The 22,826-nt window shown below is 30.6% G+C and overlaps 1 protein-coding gene across 2 annotated transcripts; it reads right to left on the bottom strand.

Annotated features, from left to right (window-relative positions):
• Positions 1-11,541: 11,541 nt before the first annotated feature.
• LOC143042649 (transcription intermediary factor 1-beta-like) lies at positions 11,542-16,176 on the bottom strand. Of its 2 annotated transcripts, none has more exons than XM_076215062.1 (5): positions 16,058-16,176; positions 14,927-15,790; positions 13,307-13,354; positions 12,523-12,540; positions 11,542-11,602 (listed from the first exon to the last, which is right to left on the bottom strand). In XM_076215062.1, the coding sequence occupies exons 2-5, from the start codon at positions 15,688-15,690 to the stop codon at positions 11,557-11,559; spliced, it is 876 nt and encodes a 291-aa protein (XP_076071177.1). In that variant the 5' UTR covers positions 15,691-15,790; positions 16,058-16,176; the 3' UTR covers positions 11,542-11,556. The 2 variants fall into 2 exon arrangements, with proteins under 2 accessions (XP_076071177.1, XP_076071178.1); XM_076215063.1 differs by having other exon boundaries at positions 16,065-16,155.
• Between the last annotated feature and the right edge of the window lie 6,650 nt (positions 16,177-22,826).

The following is a 22,826-nucleotide window of genomic DNA, read 5'->3' as shown; positions in this document are numbered from 1 at the left end:
ATTGAGGTTTGAGTTTGGCTAAATAATGTTAGTTTAGATATGTGGGTTACTTCGAGTTTTATATAAAACTGAATCCTCCTTCTCCTAACTGGATGACAAAATGACGTGTAAACTACATTTTTTGTCGGGTGTATTTATTTTCCAAAATATATTATCATCTATTTTATCTTTTATCCTATAGTCCATTTAAATGCATCCACCGTTACACCATTGTGTACTGATTTGAAGTTATGTACATATGTTTTAACATAAGTTTTATTCACCATGTGTTTTGCTGTTCTTCATACATGTGCATTAAAAGAAAAGAAGATACAAACACAGTTTCATTGTGTAATTATTGACTGTTATAGTTATCCTTTTAAGAAGGTGCAGTAGCAGTAATTGTTTTATGTAAGTTTATTCTTATTAAATCTAACAAAAACCTATTTCCACAGAAAAAAATCAGCTCTACCATCAGTCCGCTAACCACTAGAAGGAAACAAAAATAAAAGATATGCATCAAACATTTCTGTAGTTATTTAACACTTCGGTTTCATCATATATATCTATTATATAGTCATTTTCAAATTTACTGTTTGCAAAAGTATAAATTATTCCGAATAATAGGAATGTTCTTATCCCAGACAGAAAACCCTAGCCGTATTGGGCACAACTTTTTTGAACTTTTGGTCTTCAGAACTGTTCAACTTTGTACTTGTTTTGGCTCTCGAACTTTTTTCATCTGAGCGTCACCGGTTAGTCTTGTGTTGACGAAACGCACGTCTGGCGTATTAACTTTTTAAACCTGGTGCCTTTTGTTAGCTATTTTTCGTGTGTTTCTCTGTCCTATATGTTCTCCTAGTTATTTGTATTGTAGTTCTGTCATGTTGTGTTGTCATTTTAATGTTGTATTTAACATTGTCATTAAAACGGGAGATTTGGCATGCCACAAAACCAGGTTCAACCCACCTTTTGTATTCTAAAAATTTATTGTACCAAGTCGGGAAAATGTAATATTTTAGTTCGTTTCTGTGTGTGTTACATTTCAATGGTGTGTTTCTGTTATGTCGTTTTTTCCTCTTTTATTTGATGCGTTTCCCTTAGTTTTAGTCTGTAGCCCGGATAAGTTATTTTTGTAATCGATTTATGAGATTCAAACAGCGGTATACTATTGTTGCCTTTATTTACACAGTGATAATGGAGTAGAATTTGCTCTCTTTTTCTTCTGTACTACTCGGTTTGTTTACCTTATATTTGGTACGACTTGTGTTGATCAATCTTCAATTTCGTTGGCCTTCTTTAAGTAACATGGGAAATGCATATAGCTGTTATGTAAAGTTCAAGCATTTTTTTACAAAAATCTAGGACTCTTGGTTACAAACTATTGTCCTGCTTTTACTTCAAACATGACACGGTGTCGCCATCCTATTTTTGTTTACAAAATAAGGTCTTTGTGTTTTAATTTTGTGAACAGGATTTGAATTTGTTTTAGAATCGTGTCAAATCCTTATGTAAGACAGTTATTGAATATCCGTTGATCCAGAACTGTGGACTTTTGAATATATTTCTTAAAGATAAGGCCAGCAAAATAAAGGGATATTATATATGTTTTTTTTTTTAAATAATTCCATACACTCAAAGTGACCGTATCCGTTGTACTTTTCCAAAGTTACATAATGATTTTACCTTTTTAACGAGCCAATGCATGTATATACGATGGGTTAGTGATTAATATGATTGTATACATGATATAAAGAATAATATTTATTATACAATGCAGTATAACTTTTCAATTAAACAAAGCTTGTCATATTTTTTTCCATAATCTTGTTAATTAAGAGTGTTTAGATACATAACATTGCACACACATGCACACTATCACCAAATAGTTTTGAAAGTTTCTCTTTAATAAAAAAAAAAACCCTCCTTTTTTAATGTAATATCATTTACCAATCATCTATAGCATCATGATTATCTACATATTTTGTTTAATCTGGCAACACAGGTTTCTTTTGACATTAAAAAAAGCACCTGAGATCAACCCCATGTGTGATGGGATTAGTGTTGGTCAATCTTTAGTTTTCTTTGTTGTGTATTATGTGTATTTTGTTCTCTTATTTGTTTGTTTGTCTTTTTTTCGTTTTTAGCCATAGCGTTGTCGGGTTGTTTTCGATCTGTGAGTGTAACTGTCCCTCAAGTATCTTTCGTCCTCTTCTATATATTTTTTCTGCTTACTTATTATTGTCTGTTACATTGTAGTCTGTTTAACTTTTTTAGCCCCAACATTTTTCTTCTTTTTTTTTTTGTCGACTAATAATGTCCCTCTGGTTGCCAGAAGTATAGTACTTGAACGAGTCCAGCGCACCCCCCCGAAAAAAAATTTGACCCCTAAAAAATTACCCTCATTTCAAGTAAAAAAGCCCTAAATTTTCAAAAAAATAGCAAAAACACCAAAATTTTCTTACTCCCAAAAAAATTTTTTTTTTTTAACTTTTTTATAAAAAAAAATTCCCCCCAAAAAAAAGCCGGGAGAACTGGCAGAGAAAGAATTATGTGGGATTTAAGAGAAAAAAAAACACTTTTTCTCAACTAAGAAATGGTAAAAAATGAAAGAAAAGCAAGCGAGCGGAGCGAGATACACTCCGGTTATCCTTAAAAAATGGAAGCGAACGGTTCCCCTTAAAAAATGGAAGCGAACGAGCGGAGCGAGATACACTCCGATTCCCTTTATGAATTACCAAAATATCCCCATTGTGCTATCATATGTGGGCAAACTGGATGTGGAAAAACAGAGTTTGTTCTTGAAAAAGAATATTGTCAGGTGTTCAAATATATAGTCATACTTTGTCCAACCATCCAATGGAACAAAGCATACAAAAATCGTGAATGGATTGATGATGTTAGAAAACCAAAAACAAAAAATCTGATAATTGTTTATCCTATTGTTGAAGTGAGAGAAGCGAACGGTCCCCTTTATGAAGAAGAAAAGCTACAAGAACTACTAAGAATGTTCTTTAAAAAACATGCTGGTCATCCAACATTATATATCATAGATGACTGCAGTGCAACAAAAGAACTAACAAAGAAAAAAGATATGCTGTCTGAGCTTGCATTTTCAGGAAGACACGCGGAACAATCAGTGTGGGTCATTTCACAGAGATACAACTCTGTTTTAAAAGATTTAAGAGAACAAACAAAATGGTTATGCATATTCTACACAAAAGATAGAGATAGTTTTGATAATTGTCTTAGAGAAAACGATGTTATTCCTACTTTGGAAGAAAGACAAAGAATAAAGGAAGAACTTAAAAAAAGAAACATCGTAAATTAATATTAAAGACATTCGTTTGATGTGGTTTGTCATTTGAGCTTGCCATGTGATTAGGGCATTTCCGATTGAATTTTTCTCGGAGTTCAGTATTTTTGTGATTTTATCTTTTTGATGATCCAATGCATGTTTATACGATGGGTTAGTGATTAATATGATTGTATACATGATATAAAGAATAATATTTATTATACAATGCAGTAAACTTTTCAATAAAACAAAGTTTGTCATATTTTTTTCCATAATCTTGTTAAGAAAGACAGTGTTTAGATACATAACATTGCACACACATGCACACTAACACCAAAATAGTTTTGAAAGTTTCTCTTTAATAAAAAAAACCTGCTTTTTTAATGTTATATTATTAACTAATTATCTATAGCAATATGATCATCTACATATTTTGTTTATTCTGGTAACAAAGGTTTCTTTTGACATCAAATGAGCACCTGAGATCAACCCCATGTGTGATGGGATTAGTGTTGGTCTGTCTTTAATTTTATATTTTGTGTATTATGTGTATTTTGTTTTCTTATTTGTCTGTTTGTCTTTTTTCTTTTTTAGCCATGGCGTTGTCGGGTTGTTTTCGATCTGTGAGTGTAACTGTCCCTCTGGTATCTTTCGTCCTCTTCTCTTTATTTATTTTCTTACTTATTATTGTCTGTTACATTGTAGTCTATGTAGTCTGTTTATCTTTTTTAGCCCCAACGTTTTTCTTTTTTTTTGTCGACTAATAATGTCCCTCTGGTTCCTTTTGCCTCTTTTTTGGCAGTATATATATAACTATTTTAATAACACAATGTTTTTGTCATATTAATTTCATTAATGATCTTAATTAGACAGCCTTCATATACACAAAAGTGTACAATGACTTGCAATTAAAATCAAAAAATAACGTGTCTGTCTTTCTAGAATAAAACATAAAACACATTTCATAATGTAATATTAAAAACATATAATCTATATCATAGTTCAAAATTACGCATCGACTCTGAGATTGAATAGAAACTTAACACGCGACGATTAACCTTTTCTCTTAACAGTTTTATTTTTAATTTATTCTGTGAACGTATACATATAGATTCTTACATTAATACCAGTGGGTTATCGGATTTATCCACTCGAGATAGTTAAAATATCCATTTTGAAGTCCGAGTCTCGGCATATTTAAAGCATCCAGTTAGCTTAAAAGGTTATGACCCTTATAAGGGATAAATTTCAATATAGAAAATGTGTTCTTCCATTGATGTGTTTACAACCATGATATATCAACCAAGTTTCGAAAGTAAAATGCACAAACTTTCACCTAAAAATATCATGCAGATACAGGGGTAATAAATTGGAAGAAAACATCACATATACAGAACTGTTATATGCTTTCTAAAGAGAATATTATCAATGAGAGCCAAAGATAGAAGTAATCAAATGGCTTGATGGACCCTGCTTTGAAAGGATAAATATCTGTTAAACTTGGAAGTCAGCATGAACAAAAGAATACTGTCTTAAAACATGCTTCATTACCGTGACATTACTTCCCAGTTTTTCGTTCATTTCCTGTACTTAATTTAGGACGTTCGTTTTATTGTATAAATTGTTTAACATTTGTCATTTCGAGGCATTTTAAAGCTGACTGTTCGGTATTGGCCTTGCTCATAGTTAAAAGCCGTACGGTGACCTAACGTTGTTGATTTCTGTGTTCTTTGGTCATTTGTTAAGTGTTTGCAATCGTTCCAAATCTTCTTTCTCACAACTTGATTTATACAGCAGTATATTTGTCTGATTTTACTGATTTTACTAATTGGCAAACTGACCATGTGACATAATATGTATATTATTTAGGATTATCTATACATTTCAGTTAAGGTGGCAGACAATGGTCAAATAGTCTTTTGTGTGTTTTTACCTTGTTTTGTGTGTGAAGTTTGTTTTCCTATTGTGACATATATTGTTTCCTTTGTTTTCTAATTCAAACGATATTCTAAACATAATCAGGCTTGACTTCACATAAACGTTTTATTATATAAAGATATAATTATAAATAAATCAAATGTATATGAATATTTTTGAAACAAAAAAAGTTGTGTGCTATATAATATAAATGATAATGTGTCAGAAAAAAGATTTAGTGGTCAATACGAATCTACCTTTCTTTCGGTAAAGTTAACAGAAAAGCAAATGTCACTTAAATGGCAAATAGATCATATGATGACGGTTATTGTTGTTTGCATTTAAACGTACTCTGTATACACATGACTATGATATCTTAAAGTCCTTGGGTTGTCAGCTGTTCTATGCTTCTCCAATAAACGTATTCCAATGTGGCCAATTGTACCTAGAATAACATATGATAACACATTAAAACAAAAACATACATAGCACATTATTGCAATTGTTTAATATTTCTTAAACCAATCAATAGCATATTGTAAAATAGTAATCATAAATTGTATCACATAACGATTAACTGATGATTGTGTTTAATGTTCGCTTAGATTGTTCATGTGTTAAGTCCACAGTCTCAAAATTAACAATTATCGCAAATCATTAAATGATTGTATACACGTCTGCTTTGAATTGAAACGTGATAACTTTTTTTACCACAATTAATACGGAGATGTATTATTAATATAATATTGCTAGATACATCATGCCTTACTAGGCCTCATAATATTTTTTATACTTTCACACTGATGAAACTCATTTTCAAACCTAAACAGAAGTAAAATGATATACGTACATGGAGCTTTGTAATATGTTTGACTGAATACACAAGTTAAAAACAAAGGCATGAACGATCCGCTTTATAATTTTTATACATTACTTCATTTTGTACTTCAATTAAAACAGTCAAATTTATTAATCGAAAATAAACTGACAACGTCATGGCTAAAAATGAAAAGACAAACAGACAAACGATAGTACATACGACACAAGATAGGCATTTAAAGAATAAGCAACACGAACCCCACTAAAAACTAGTGGTGATATGAGGTGCTCCGAAAGGGTAAGCAGATCCTGCGCCACATATGGCATCCGTTGTGTTGCTCATGTTATAACAAATCCGGTAAATAGTCTTCGGGAATTTCTCGTTCCATTGAAGACCTATTGGTGACCTTCTGCTGTTGTCTGTTTTATGGACGGGTGTCATTTTTATAAATTTCCTGTTAACAAAGCTTTGATTTTTTCGACAAACCAAGGATTTTCTTACCCCAGGCATAGATTACCTTAGCCGTATTTGGCACAACTTTTTGGGAATTTTGGATCCTCAATGCTCTTCAACTTTGTACTTGTTTGGCTTTATAAATATTTTGATATGAGCGTCACTGATGAGTCTTATGTAGACGAAATGCGCGTTTTGCGTACAAAATTATAATCCTGGTACCTTTGATAACTATTGTTGTCTCTTTGACACATCCCCCATTTCCATTTTAAATTGTAATAATCAGTAGATCACATTATTAAAGCGAAGCTGATTGTATTTGCGACGTCAGGAAAACTCTTACATTAGCATGCATGCATTTTGTTAGCAAATTTTTTAAGGGTCCTTAATTAACATAATTTTACTCGACGTACAAATAGTTCATATTTAACAGTCTGAACTTATATCTGATTTTTACTTGGCAAGTTCTTATATATTTTATAGAATGTGACTCACACTCAAGTTTAACATGTCATGTCAGAATCAAACGCGGATCGAGTCCGAACCATGCTTTGATCCAGTATGTACCTTACTCAACCCTTATTTAAATCAAGGAATGCCATCTTATATAATCAATTCGTAGAACTATACATGTAATATGTTACTTTCAATATCATTAGTTGTATTGCATTTTTTTATATACATAAACCATTACATTCATGACCTTTTGCTCACAGGAAAAATTCTTAATATACCTTTGAAACCTTGATATCGACAATAAGTTCAAATAATTGAGTGTTTATCTTAAACATACAGTAAAAATTGCAATACAAAATCAAAACATAGCCATTTGAACTACTGTATAGTTTTAGTAAGATGCAAATTTATAATTGAAAAAATAGAATCAGTTTGTACTTTTTTTTGTGATTATTGGTTAGAATCAGAAATAAAAAGATGGGCATAATTGGTAAAAGCACAGGATGACCACAAGTCTATTTTTTTGCAATTGTATCAGTATGTTGAAGTACTATTTCATTATGTTTAGAATTCTGCAGATCAAAATCTATCACAAGTCGGTCGTTCGCATAGAGTACATATAGACAGAATTTTTTAAACTATCCGAAGAACATACAAAAAAAAATAGAATTACATAGAATGGTCATGTTCAAATAGTACCAATTTCAGACGGTCACTGGTTGGCAGTGAAATGAATAAGGACTCGCTTAACAAAAATTTTTAAATGAGCAAATACTTACAAATCACAATTATTATTAGTGCACACACTAAAAAAGATAAATAAAACACCCGTAATAATGGTTAGAATTATACTATACAAATATTATTGTTTGTCTGCATTATTTTAAAGAAGAGATATAGATGTATATCAAAGGGTGATAAAAATATTTAATGCGAATAAAAATAATCAAACAAATTTTCGCTACTATTGTGAAGAATTGTGTCTCTTATGCTATTACATGATCGATCAAATGTCTTTTTTTTTCATTACAAAAACAAATATACATTTACAAATTCTATACGGTTTGGAAAAACATAAAAGAGACACGGTTTTAAATTTAAACTGTATGCAATTGATGAACCTTCTATCGCATGCATGTAGCCTTTCGTCTGACTTTTGTGATATCAAAATAAACCAATGATCTTTTAAACAGTCATCTACAATTGTAGTAAAATAAAACAAAACATATGATTGCATATTCATGCACGCCAGATACAACAGTGTTTCATTTTCTTTGTAAATAACAACAAATGCATACAAGTGGAACAACCAAATTTTTACTTTGATATTTTTTTTTATATAAGAGGATTAACTGTATGTTCCCTCATTACTTTTATATACTATAGTCTGTTACATCAATTATCTGGCGAACACTATCATGTGATTTTTAATGTTTTATACGACCGCAAAAAAATCTATCAGCATGTCAAATTGCTTTTGGTTTTGTTTTATTTGTACTTTAAGTTATGTGTTTGCGTTTATCTAAATATTGTTTTACACACACCAAACTACTAATTTATGTATAGGTATTACCGGATAATTTGCGCTGTACTTTAAGATAATAAAAGAACTAACGTTAACTTCAACAAGACATATTGCAATATCTAACGACATGACTATTATAAAAAGAAATAAGAAAAAAACATTTAGAAATAATGTGTTTACTGAGTCTGGTAGAATTATTAACTTTTAATGATCCTTATCTCATACTGTAATATATAAATGTTGCTCTGATCTAATACACACAATATAATGATTATTGGACTTAATTAAGTGGTGAATTCAAATAATGCTTTCACAATTATAGTACGAATGGTCGTTTTGTCAAAATCTTAATCTGTCGTTATATACGCACCAAAAAATAAGTTATTGGGTAATATTTGAATATGCTATGAACACCAAACAAATAAACTAAAGCAAACAGAATTGAACGTCTATTTTTAATGAATTATTTACATTGTTTAAATAATCAATATAAATACATGAACTCTTTTGTTAAGCTGAAGATAATCTAAAGTATACTAAGACAAAAGAAAATTTAAATTCTAATATGTTATATGCAATTTGCTTTGTAAACAACACCGTGATACCATTTTCGATATATCGACTCAGAGATATACACAATTCTGGCTGGTACAAAACACTTCCCACGTTAATCCACATGTACTGGAACCTTTTTACAAATCCTTTGCCCATTTTGTTGTTTTAAAAATAGCATTTAAAAAAAGAAAAATAACTTGTATTCTCATTGGGATGCATAATAAAAAGAAGTAATGCACTACAGCTCGAAGAAATCAACAAAATCAAAATAAATCAAGATTCCACGAAAGTCTATTACTGATTTTGGCGCATTTAAGTCATTTCAAAACAGAACGTCATACATATGAAAAAGCTAGAATGAAAGTTTTCTGTTACATGAACCATTCAAATTTGTATAACACTATATTTAAATTGATTTTGAGGTAAGTTTTTATTTACTTTTCTATTGTATTGTATTATTCCCATAAATACTGGCCGACTTTAGGAAACGCAACACTAGATTATTTTTTTGTTATTTTTGAATGAATGTGTCACCGTGAAAAGCAATAATTGCCTGTTACAAACGCCAAAATGATTTTCAGAAAGGTCAACTAATTCTGTCTGACAAGTTTTGGGTTCTATTTTACACTTTCTAATTTTGCATTTGTTTAACCCATTAATTGGTTATTGCAATTATGCGGTTGGAACTTGCGGGCTTTTAAGGTTTTTCCTCGGTCGATTCTTTGGCAATTCAGTTGATGGGTAACATTTATGGCATGAATCTGTACACAATGGCACTAGGCAATTTGATTAGCAGTTGACGTTGCAGTCGGAAACGTGTCTGGCAAATGACGATGCGTAATCAAATTCTGTTGACGTTTCATTGTCACTACACGTTAATCTGTTCATTGATGGCCAGCAACAAATCTTGTCTACTTGTATCGTTGTTGGTAGGACAGTGAGACGAGTTTCTGAAGTCATACATTATGGTTGCAGGACGTTTATGTGTTCATGTGTGCAGTGTTCTTAAGGGCTTATTCAGTTCTTTGCTTCTCAGTCTTGGCAATATGGAGATGCAACATTTTTAACTGATTTAAGTGAGGCAAAGGATTGAACGAACTGTTTCACGAATCAAAAAAAAAAACTTCGGTATGATCAATAACCACATGTAAGTCAGATTTTGATTTTTTGTAAAGAGAAAAAAGTATAATAAGCAAGTAAGAAGTAGTTATAAGAAAATCAAACATGATTTGGTAAAAAAAAAATCAACAACATGAGTGCGTTTTTAAAGTCGTTCAGTATATAAACGTGTTGTTTTCATTATTTTACTGATTTCAGCAAGAACATGGCGGCTCCGTGGTTGAAATGCCAACTTTGAATTTGACGGTAGCTTACAAGAAAAACATGTAAATTAAAAATGGCAAATGTTTAATTGGAGGATAAAAAGAATTAAACAGATTTTTTTTTTTTAGCGGCTATTCACGAAATAACCCATGCAAGCTATTTATTTATTAGAATGCTTGAGTTTTATCTAACGAGGAGTAAAACAGAACAGCAACACACACAGCATATTCTCTCTCACTTAAGTTTTTTAATGGCCGTATTTGTCCTATTAGAATCGAAATAATTCATGGAAGCCATATATTGTTGAAAATTTACACATGGCCTGGGCCTTAATATTCGTTAATTTTATACCTCGCCAATGCTCAGGATAAAATTCGAATATCACAGCCCAGGCCATGTGAAAATTTCAAACAAATTATAGCTTACATGAATCATTTCTAAAGTAAACTTCAACAACACATTTGCAATATATAATGTCATGAATATTGTTGATGTGAGATAGAAGTTTCATTGTTGATGCATTAAACAACGAATGAGTGTGATATGATTTGATTAGGGTAAATATGTGTTACTTACATCGGTAAACCTGAACTGCAATAAAAAATAAGAAAAGTTTTAGCTGAACAAACATTTATAAATCAGTTTAACAGTGTCTGGTGCTAATATAAACTTTTAATGATTCTTATTCCACACTGTAAAATAGAAATGTTTGCTCTAATATAAGACACACAATATAATGATTATTGGACTTAATTCAGTGATGCATTCAAATGATGCGTTCACAGTTAAAGTGCGACTGATCTTTTTGTAAAACTCTTAATCTGTCGTAATATACGCAACAATAACAATTTGATATTTCAAAATTAACAGTAGTTTAAATCTAAAAAAATATGCTTATTTAGAATAATGCAAATATGCTATGATCACCAAAAAAAAAAAAAGAAATTAAAGCTAACCGAATATTGAATGGTCTATGTTTAATTTATTATTTACATTGTTTAAGATATCAATATGAAAACATACACTCTCTTGTTAAGCTAAAGATGCTCTTAAGTATGTACCATCAGTTACTGGATCACTCAAGCTTGATCAATATACCATTGTTTTAATATAAAAAACGTTTTTTTTCACATAGAATGAATAATCCCGCTTAGAATAATTTGAAGCTCTAGCTATTTAGTTTCGTATGTGAATAAAACAATCTTCATAATGTTTAAGCACTAAAAAGAATTATAAGTTTAATACATACCCGATATCTTCGGTAATAGGTTTATTCCTGTAAAAAAAAATACATACTTGTGCCTAATTATGACGTGTTTTTAAGAAGTCACAAATCTTTACTTTAGTATATGAGACGCATGCGTGTACGTTGTGTGTTTGAAAAAATATTACTGGAATACTGGTTCAATGAGATTTTTTAAAGAAAATATCCCACTAAAATGTCCATACATTTTGAATGTCATCCTTCATTTTAATTTACAAAGAAAAATTCTTGGAAACACACCAATAATTCAATGAGGTTACAAAGTGTTTTAGGTTGTGTCAAAAAAAAACAATATCATTCCAACAAAAGGTCAGATAATTATTTTTGTTTACATGTTATATATGAACTGGTCTAAAATTTACTTTATAATACTCGACTGTAATTTTAACTATACTTAATTTGTTTATATGAATAAGGCCGTTAGTTTTCTGTTTGAATTGTTCAACATTGTCATATCGGGGCCTTTTATAGCTGACTATGCGGTATGGGCGTTGCTCATTGTTGAAGGCCGTATGGTGACCTATCATTGTTAATGTCTGTGTCATTTTGGTCTGTTGTTGACAGTTGTCTTCCTGGCAATCATAACACCTTTTCTTTTTTATATCTATAGTCTGAACTTGTACTTTACTCGACCAGTATTTAACCATTGTGTACGCGGCTGAACCATACTCGATCTACTAGGAACCATACTCGACCTAGTCAAAACCGCATCCGACATAATCTGAGCATATTTGACTAAGTATTAACCGACGTTCATCAATTTGTCTTTAACTCACTTATTACTTATCAGGTGAATTTAAAGGCCTTGAGATTTAAGTGAAATAGGAGGTATAACTTGATCGTTCATTAATAATCAGAAGAACAATTAAAAAAAGGTTAATTCAAACCATCTTTGTTTTCTGTAATTATATATTTAAGTACACTTTACTTACGTTGAAATCTGTTCATTCCTGTAACAAGAATCCAATACATATATCAAAAAACAATACAGTACAAAACAATTGAAGAGTTTGTTATTTTGTTTAAAAATCTAAACACATGTATTTGTTAGCAAATCATTGCAGGTTGAAATAAAAAGGACAACAAACATTTCACCGAAATACTAATTTCAAGAACGTGGAATGGTGTGTATTCATTTAAGAAATACACATTCATTGCATCTGTCCAGATTAACTAAATAATACTCTGAATATTATAAAAAAAAACACACATTTAAAAAAAATCATTGAACACAGTTTGCATGTTTTTTAGTTCTAGTGCGGGGACTGTTGTGTATGCACTAAAATCAATCTTTTATGGTCAATAGGAAAGTAACATCTTCCAAAATATTTGCACCAAAAACAGTAAGGCACGTTAATGTTAATTTAGATACTTTTTACTCTTATTTTGTAAGCAGTCAATATAATACTTTATTTTATCTGTTAAGAACATGTGTAACGGTGTTGTTTTGTTTAAGTTGATTACAACTGCTCAACCAACATGAACATATTCTGATTAATCTGAGTTGACTTCAATATAATCACTCATGGGAGACAATTTACATAATTATACTATACAATATTAATACAGATGATAACGTCAGGAATGTCAATCTCTTTTATATTACTTCTTAATTTACCAACAGTCACGTTGTAATAATTCCGGAAAAAAACACCCCGGACCAACCCAGACAATTATAAAAACAACATTTTCAATGTTGACATTTTTATTACTTACCCACAAGATAAACATGCGTATTTGTACTTCTTTTGTGACTCTGGTGCCCTGAAATATGATCATCCAAAATGTACATCTTATTTTTAAAAAAAAACATGCTGATATTTGCACACTGCGAATAGGAAAAGAAGTATATGACATAACCGTTTTTTTTTTGCCGAAAAACGTGTTAAAATTTAAAATGAAAACATTGGTATAGTCAAGTTCCAGGCATGTGATTGATAACATTTTTTTTTTTTTTAGAAGTTAAGTGAATGTTTGTCTCATAACACATCTTATTGTTTTAGATAGCGTATAGAAATTCACCGCTTCTTTACAAATATCCAACCATATATTGGTGATCAACATATCATTGTTCGTTTTTCCACAAGCTCGGGTAATGCATTTAAAGACGGACTAGGGACTGAAAATTTCGGTCTACTGTCTAGAATTTGTGTTGTGCTTTTAGCGTTGTCTTCATATTCAGTGGTGAATGGTTATTTTTATAATTTTTTAATCAGTAGTATTTGTATTACCATGGAATTTGTTGGTTTTCAGTTTTTTCCGTTATCGCTTTACCTTCCAAAAACAAAATGGTTATGTACACCAGGAATTCATAATAGATAAAAACAGTTTTTAGACAAATTTTCCGAAGCACATTTTATATAAAAAGATTTCTAACATAACTTTTGATTATTTAGCCCTGTATACCATCATTCCCATGTCAAATTATCATTTTTTTGAACGACAAAATTTCTTCCTATGTGACGTTTTACATTTTATGACGTCAAATAGGCGAAGAAATGAATCTGATTTTTAAATTTGATAGATGCTTTTTGTGCTTTTTTGTTAAACATTTATTAGTTATGAGATATTGACACAGTGATGACTTCTGTACCAATATGTTGACTATTCTAGATACCTGTTATGTCTGCATGGATGTAAATATAACAGAATAATTTGATGCGACTGTCATGCAAGTGAGAGGTTAAGCGCTATAAAACAAGGTTCAGTCCACCATTTTCTACATTTGAAAATGCCTGTACCAGTCAGGAATAAAACAATTTTTGTCCATTCGTTTAATGTGTTTTATCATGGATTTTTACCATTTGATTAGGGACTTCCCGTTTTGAAATATTCTTCGGAGTACACTATTTTTGTGATTTGACCTTTTATACTTAAGAATAACAAGGACATATACAACTAGACGATTTAAAAGTTAGCGATGTTTTACAGGTTAAGTATGTGATGCCCTATATATAGCATGTAAGCAAAAGTAGACGTTCTTCTATATATTCATGGTTTACATTTAAAGGAAATGCTCACATCGAAAGATGCCGAAGAGCTGTATAAGTATAGAAGACCACGTACCGACAATTTTTTTGTAACTTTTCTTAACGATGTTGAAACGTTTATTTTTTTATTTTATTTTTATTTTTACAAGTTTTAAATTTAAAGCAGCAATACCAGATACTTGAATGTACTTTGCGTCGTTCTATCAAACTGTCTGTTTTCATTTTGTTCTGTAGAGAAGACCTTTTAAATTGTGTTGTCTTCTATCACTGAGGTACTAAGTCATTTCGTATACCAATGCAATTGTTAATACCATAATTATCCATTTTATTTGAATCGGTTACTTACTTAAACTGCATTTCTCCGAATAGTCTGTCTATTTCTGTGCCTGAAGGCTTTTTGTTTCTGTATGACACATAAGACCCTATGGGAACTGGCTTTAAATCTATGTTGTCTACATCAACTTTAAGTTTCTTCAGCCTCTCAAACAATAGAATGTCTGCCATTGTTTCCATTTCCTTGATTTTCTTTTCCCATTGTTGACAGTTTTCGATATCTCTACGATAAACAATGGTTAGTGCAGTTATATTTTGTATAGTTTTCTGTTCCTCGTCATGCAATAGCCTAACAAAACTGCCTACTTTCTTATCAATCAAATTCTTCCAGTAGTTCCCCTCCTCAGTAATGGTCTTGATGACTGCTTTGACTTCGTCACGGTAGGTTTTTGTTTCTTTCTCTATTTTGCTAAGGTTTACCTTAGATGTTGTTACCTTTGCTTCTATGTTCTTGACAACTTCGAATCTGAGTTTTTCAGCTGATTTAGTAAGATCTGTCATCAAATGGCGGCTGTGTTTCTCTACGGAGCAAATTCTACACACAGGAGTATCACAATCTTGACAGTAGAAAAAGTAAATTTCTTCATGTTCTGTACAAAGGAGTTTTTCTTCCTTGTTGATATTTGGTCCACTTAAAAACGTGTGGTTTTTACAAGACTTCGTGCGTAAATGAGATGATTTACAGCTTCCACAAAATGACTGGTCACACTGTTGACAATAATATTCACCAGGTCCAGCAGTACAAATTTCACAAGTGGAAGCAGCAGCTTCAGCCATTTTTATATTTAAATGTAAGTCACCTGTGGCAAGGTCAAGTATCTGTCAAGCGTAGTTGTGATCAACAATCCAGACATTAAAGTAAAGGTTGTTTAATAGTCTAAAAGTAGAATTAAACGTAGTAAGATACACTTGAATTATTGAAATAATTTATCACGTTGATTCTATTCAATAAGTTGACTTGTTTGTTTATTAAATACATTTTTGTAGCGACTGTTTAAAGCTAATCGACAAAGGTAAATACATATGTCAACAGTGCAATCAATTTCTTAATAATGTGCGTCAATGTTCACCAAATCTAGATAAACTTTTGTTCAGTAATGTGTGTTTCCATTGTTAATACCGTACAAATTTAGTCATTACTCACCTCTTACTTTGTTTAAGTTGTTTGTGTGATAAATATCCGAACGTTAACTCCCACTACTGGTTATATACACTTCCCTGTAGCGATACGAGTAACTATGTCTATCACATGATAGTTTAAAGTAAGTAATCTGTATGTGATCAATACATACGCGTATTTATCTATTTATAAATCATGTCTACTATTTATATCCACTATAGGAGGCCAAAACGGCTAAAACAAGTGAAATTGATACTAACAATCTCATAATAATGTACCTCAATGTTCACCATATCTAACCATGTTAACTGTTAGTTACGTGTTTCCTCTTATATTTAATGTGTTTTCCTCAGTTTAAGTTTGTAACCCGGATTTGTTTGTTTTTTTTCTCAATCGATTTATGAATTTCGAACAGCGGTATACTCTGTTTAAGTTGTATGTGTGACAAATATCCGAACGTAAACTTCCACTACTGATTATATATATTTACATATAGTGATTCGAGTAAAGATATCTATCACATGTTAGTTAAAACTAGTGATAATAAAATTGAGAATTAAAGTTAGGGGAAAATGTCAAAGAGATAACAACCAGACCAAAAAGTCTATTCTAATAATTTTTGTAAAGCCTGTTATCTATTGATCACTATTATAGCAAGTCAGAAAGTCTCACATAAATAGGGTTCTTGGTGATTTGATTCACACTACCTGCATGTAATCATTCAAACCAACAACATAGCTGTAGTGTTCCGATTATAATTTCTGATATGATTTGACAATTCCCTATGTACTTAACAAAAAGAAAAGTAAATAAGATTGAAATAGTAAAAACTAAATCATCAGAATTACGTAAATATTGAGATTATTTCAGTAGGAATTGATTCATAATTAATGATCAATTGAAATATAAATTATAAAAAAAAAAAAACAAAAATAAAGGTGAAATTGAAATGAAGAGACTGGTGTTGTTATTTTGAATAGTTTCCAAATTCATTGGATGTAGAAAGACTTTTGAGCGCAATCCATTTAGATATGGATCCAATCGGTCTATGTGAGATATTACCGTTTGCTTGTAATTGTTACTAAGTAAACTCATCACAGATACCAGGATTAAATGTTGTATTTACACCATTTGCGTGTTTCGTCTACCAAAGACTCATAAGTGACACTCGAATCCAAAAAAAAAATATAATCAAAAGGCCAATGCACGTACGACGTTGGTGACCATTGAGGACCAACATTCCTAAAAGTTTTGCCAAGTAGAGCTAGGTAATCTATTCGTGAGGTAGAACAATCTTAGTATTCCAAAAAATAAAAAGTTTTGTAAACAATTAATTTATAAATATGACCATATCAATGATTATTTATGTCAGCACAGTGCTGACTGCTGGGCGACTTAGCGATACCATATATCCATCTTAACATCCTATTGCAACAATATATACTACCTGACATCATATAAATTAATCTAGCAATTCTGTCCTCTATATACAGGTAGCTTAAATGTTTTCGCAATATTAATTTCTTATGATACAGTTTCAAGTGTTGAATTGTAAATGATAAATACAGGAGGTGGTTGTACATCAATTTACCAATGATTTTTTTCCGTTGAGTGTCGCTTTTAATGTACCATACACAATTTATTGGTGTACGGTTTACTTGGTTCTCATTCCATATTACTAATATAAACACAATTGAAATAAACTAGAGGAATTGTAAAATGTAAAAATGTTTTGTGTACTTTGGGAGGTTTCACACCCGTTGAAACATGTTATAGAAGTCTTGTTGATATCAGTTAAAATATCAAATTTGAGAATAAACAATGAAAACCAAAGGGAACATTGAATCTTTACCAAAACAAGTCAGACCTCCACCTTACTTATCGCAGTATTTTATTTTTTACTAGAATGCAGAAACGAATAAATAATGTGTAATCTTTAAGTACCAAATATTAACGAACAACAGTTGTTTAATCTGCATAGTTTGTAGACGAATCGCGCGTGTACTCAATGATAATCCCCGTATTTTTTATAAGTTGAAGAATAACCAGGGCTCATATCTGCCTGCAACGTTTGTTTTTTCAAGCATATCAAAATACATTTTGAAGTGTTATACTAGTATATATATTTATAGACAATAACCTTAACTATTTAGATATAATTTTATTTGGAAGATTCACGTTGTATTTTTAAATAATAGAAAAACTAAATTATAACTTAAAAAGATATGTTGCAATATTCATTGTCATTATTATTTTGCTTTAATCTCAAACACAACTGACAACTGATTGATGTGAGATGGAAGTTTTTTTTTATACATTAACATCTCAAAGATCGAATTACTTGGAGATGATTGTAGGATGATAGTACTAAGGTATGTTACTTACATAGACACTCATTGACTGCAAAATATATGAAGTAAGAAAAGTGTAAGTTAGGCAAACACTGTAAAACAATTTAACTGCCACTTGTTTAATTAATAACGTTTAATAATCCTAATCAAATAAAGTAATAATCTAAAATGATAGATATAACGCCAGTCACAGAATGCGACCGTAAATTATTCCTATTTAGTTTCATGAAATTGTATAGTATCATTCTATTTACCCGTTAAGGGTTACAGTTCCTCTGGTATCTTTCGTCCCTCTTTTAATTGGGGTAAAACGTTTATTGAACAAAATGTGCTCTGAAATATGTAATTTAATGTATTGGTACATTAACGGTTCAACAATTTGCTATTTGTTTTCAAATAAAAAAAAAAAATGCACATGGATTTGAATATCTCCAAAGCATATTTTAACACCTCAACTATTTAATTCTGTATAAAAGAAATATTCTTTCACAATGTTTATGAAATTTAATACATACCCGTATATATGATCTGTTTTTGGCTCCTCACTTTCAAATAACATACACAGTTTTTTTGAGGTATCACAATGTTAATACATATAATTGAAGAGCCCATGCTTTTGTATGTGAATGCTGACTAAAAATATGTATAGCAGGATCATTTTACCCTTCCGGAGCTCCCCAGTTTTTGGTGGGGTTCGTGTTGCTTAGTCTTTAGTGTTTCATGTTGTGTCTTGTGTATTATTATTTATTTGTTTGTTATTTCCGTTAATAGCAATGGCGTTGTCAGTATATTTTCGATCTATGAGTTTGAATGTCCCATAGAATCTGTCGCCCCTCTTTTATATGTTATCTTAAGGTAGCACAATACAAAGATTTTTTCACTCCCAATCAGACAACTTTAAACTGATGTAATTCATTTCATCCTTCTTTATATTTTATAAAGGAGGTACCAAAAGAAAGAAGAAGGATTAATCTTTCAAATTGTGATAATTTCATTATGATATAATTATTACATAATTAATTATTATGTAATTAGTTGCTATATTGTAATGTCCACACTTGAATGAATTTAGCGTCTATATTCTTTATAGCATCCCAAAATATTTTATAGATTCTTGTACAACACAGCATGACCTCTAAAACTGTGTCTCCGATTTCTAAAAACATCAATAGAACAAATTTTATACCCAATTGAATTTAGTGGTCTCTAATGAATTGATGTTGCAAACTTCATTGAAGATTTATGAGAGAATGAAATACAATAGGCAAAAATCTGAGACACAGTGTTGGAGGTCAAACTGTGTTGTACAAGAATCTATAAAGTATTTTGGGATGCTATGAATAACAAAGAAGCTAAATTCATTCAAGTATGGACATCACAATATGGCAACTAATTACATAACAATTAATTATGTAATAATTATGTCATAATGAAATTATCAAAATTTGAAAGATTAATCCTTCTTCTTTCTTTTGGTACCTCATTTATAAAATTTAAAGAAAGATGAGTGGAATTACATCAGTTTAAAGATGTCTGATTGGGTATGAAAAATCTTTGTATTGTGCTACCTTAAATTGAACATACTTGATAACAATGATTAAAAAACACACATTTATGGAGTGTGTATCAACAAGTTAAAATTATCTTGGTCGTATATTTTAAGCAAAAAAAACAAGTAAACATTTTAGCATATTTTGAATACTAATTCTAATCACATGTACACATTGTCGACATACCAGTCAAATAGCTGTATGAACTATTAGTATAATATTAATCAAAGAAAAGGAAAAGTTATTTTTATGAAAGCAACTACACACTTTTCAATATTATGGCATGTATGAAAAGAGCGTACACATGAATAAACATTTTCCATGTTAAAATATGTTAATTTAGACAATATTCATGTTTTTGTTTTCTGTAATCAATCGTATTAGTACAATATACTTACGTTGAAACGTGACAATTCCTGTAACAAAAATTATCAAATTTTCATTAAATACAAATTATAAGATTAAAAAAAGATTGTTTTTTTGGTGCAAAGTCCTGACCCAATTATGTGTTTGTAACACCAGTGGATCGTATTGTATTGTAGATCAAGTATGTATTCTTTTAATCGATGCATGACTTTCGAACAGTGGTATACTTATGTACCCTTTGTTCATTTGAGAAACACAGATGTGTTGTTGCTGTCTAAAAAACTTAATTGTATTCTGAATATTAAAAATGAATTGCTAAAAATTAAAACTAAGTATGTTAAAAGCACCATTGGATACGTGCTCTTTATTGATTTCGATATGTGAAATTATAGACAGTGTTATAAAAATCAGTGTAAGAAAAACACTTCTTTGTAAAGTAACGGTAAAATAAATAATGATTATGGATGACGGACGTCAAGTGGCATATTAAATGAATAATCAAAACAAAAACATCAAATGTAAATATAAAATGAAAATTAACCCTGCTTTGTACTATAGACCGACACACAGAAATGGATGTCTAATGTTTGATACGTTTGTTTGAAAAGAGGGATGAAATATACCAGAGCCGGGGTCTATTTTAATAGTTTGTAATTCCATGGTTTGCATGTTTCACAACCGGTTTTCACAATTTCGACGAACACAATAGTAAAGTAAACTGAATTATTATCTCGTACAGATACTGGCTCATTATAAATAAGAAGATGCGATATGAGTGCTATCGAGACAACTATCCAACAAAGTCATTGTGTAAAAATACATTTGTCCTCCACACCGTCGCACTGCCTTTGAAAAATTAGCGGGGAAATATAACGTTACGTCCCGAAACGTCTTCATTTTTGGCGCAATTTGTGAGGCTTACGGAAGGGATTGAGTAAACAATATTATAATACTTGATTTTTCTCAAAATCGAGTATGGTGACAAATATTTTTTAAAACGTTATGACGTTCCATTTTTTTCAAAGAATAACATATCTTACTTTGGTCAAATCGACACCGTTAGAAGTATTTAAATAAATCTTAAATGTGCATTTAAAATGTTCATTTCTTGCCGTTTTTAGGGGTAACCATAACGTTTTTGGCTTTATTTGAGTAAGAATTAATTCTTTAAATTGTAAAGTTAGATTTTTCTAACCATCTTGAACTATTTTGCTTCAATTTGAGCCCCATTATATAAGTATATGGTGATTAAAAAATCATATTTAATTTGTTTAAATAAAAAACGTTTGTTTCTTCAAAATTGCAAAAAAATTTCAATTTTCAGAAGTATTTTTTGCAAAAACGAAATCGACGACAAATATTTTTTTTGGCAGAATTTGATTCTCTGTCAATTGGAGAATGAAATATCTTTCAGGGAAAAAATTCTCACCGTCAAAAATAAACTGTTGGATATGCCCTTAAACACTAGAAATGATGGTTGAATAATTGAGTAAACAAACCTCATACAAGTATTAAAGAAGAGATCAATGTGGTAACTATTTTAACTTACCTACAACATGTACAATAATGACATTCGTATATGTATTTCTTTAGCGATTCTGTTTGCCTGAAATATGATTATTCAGACTGTTATCAATATCTTTGCAAACAATATACTGGTATTTGTACACTATGGCTTAGACAAGACGTAAATGACGCAACCGAGGTTTGTGAGGAAACAAAATGTGAAAAGATGTACAACGAAACATGGATGAAAAGTCAAGCTCCAACCACATTCTTGCTAATAAATGTTAAGCCTTTAAAACTGATGATATCGTATGGGTGTTTTCTCATTTTTGAAATCCTTATGGTTGTTTATAAATGTTGATATTCACTTTATAAAAACTTTGATAGATATTTGTCCCATTGTAAACGCTACTAAATCTCTTTTTATATACAGATACTAGAAATTCATTCGACGAATCTGCATGCCATACATCCGTCATAGAAATATATTTGTTTTTACGAACTCTGTTTATGATGGAATGTTCGATTACCAGATTCGATCGTCTATGTTCCAATTTTGCTGGATCTTTTGCGTTTTCAAGATCTCTATTGTTCATTGAAGTGTTAATTTTATCCATCAAACACTTGCTTTCTATCCCGAATTTGGTATATGTACAAATATGTTCCTAGCTTAACAATACATAGATATTATTACCTTATATTTGGTAGCTTGTCAGATGTTTCAATTAACGCCTTACTGTCACTGAAAAAAAGAGAATACAAAATAAAGTGAACAAGCATATCAAAAGCAAATATTTCTTCGAAATCATTGCCATTGGCTTTTATAATATACAGATTTGATTCTTAATACATATTGTCATATGTTGAAATATACAGAAATGCAGAAGAGGTTTAAACAAATTTTGTGTTTTGGATGACAATAAAGCTTTTGACAAAAATATGTTTTACAGACCGTGACATAATTACGTGTCTAATGCAAATTAGAGTAAAAACAACATGTTGCTGCTGAGGTTAAAATTA

This window comes from Mytilus galloprovincialis, chromosome 8, assembly GCF_965363235.1.
Source record: "Mytilus galloprovincialis chromosome 8, xbMytGall1.hap1.1, whole genome shotgun sequence".
Taxonomy (NCBI): Eukaryota; Metazoa; Mollusca; class Bivalvia; order Mytilida; family Mytilidae; genus Mytilus; species Mytilus galloprovincialis.
Note: the sequence above shows the minus strand (reverse complement) of the source record. Positions and strands in the feature narration are given on the sequence as shown.

Coding starts and splice junctions, on each gene's coding strand:
- LOC143042649 (XM_076215062.1), bottom strand. CDS start 15,690: ATGGCTGAAGCTGCTGCTTCCACTTGTGAAATTTGTACTGCTGGACCT. Junction 13,355..14,926: donor TTCGGAGAAATGCAGTTTAA/GTAAGTAACCGA, acceptor ATCATATTTCAG/GGCACCAGAGTCACAAAAGA.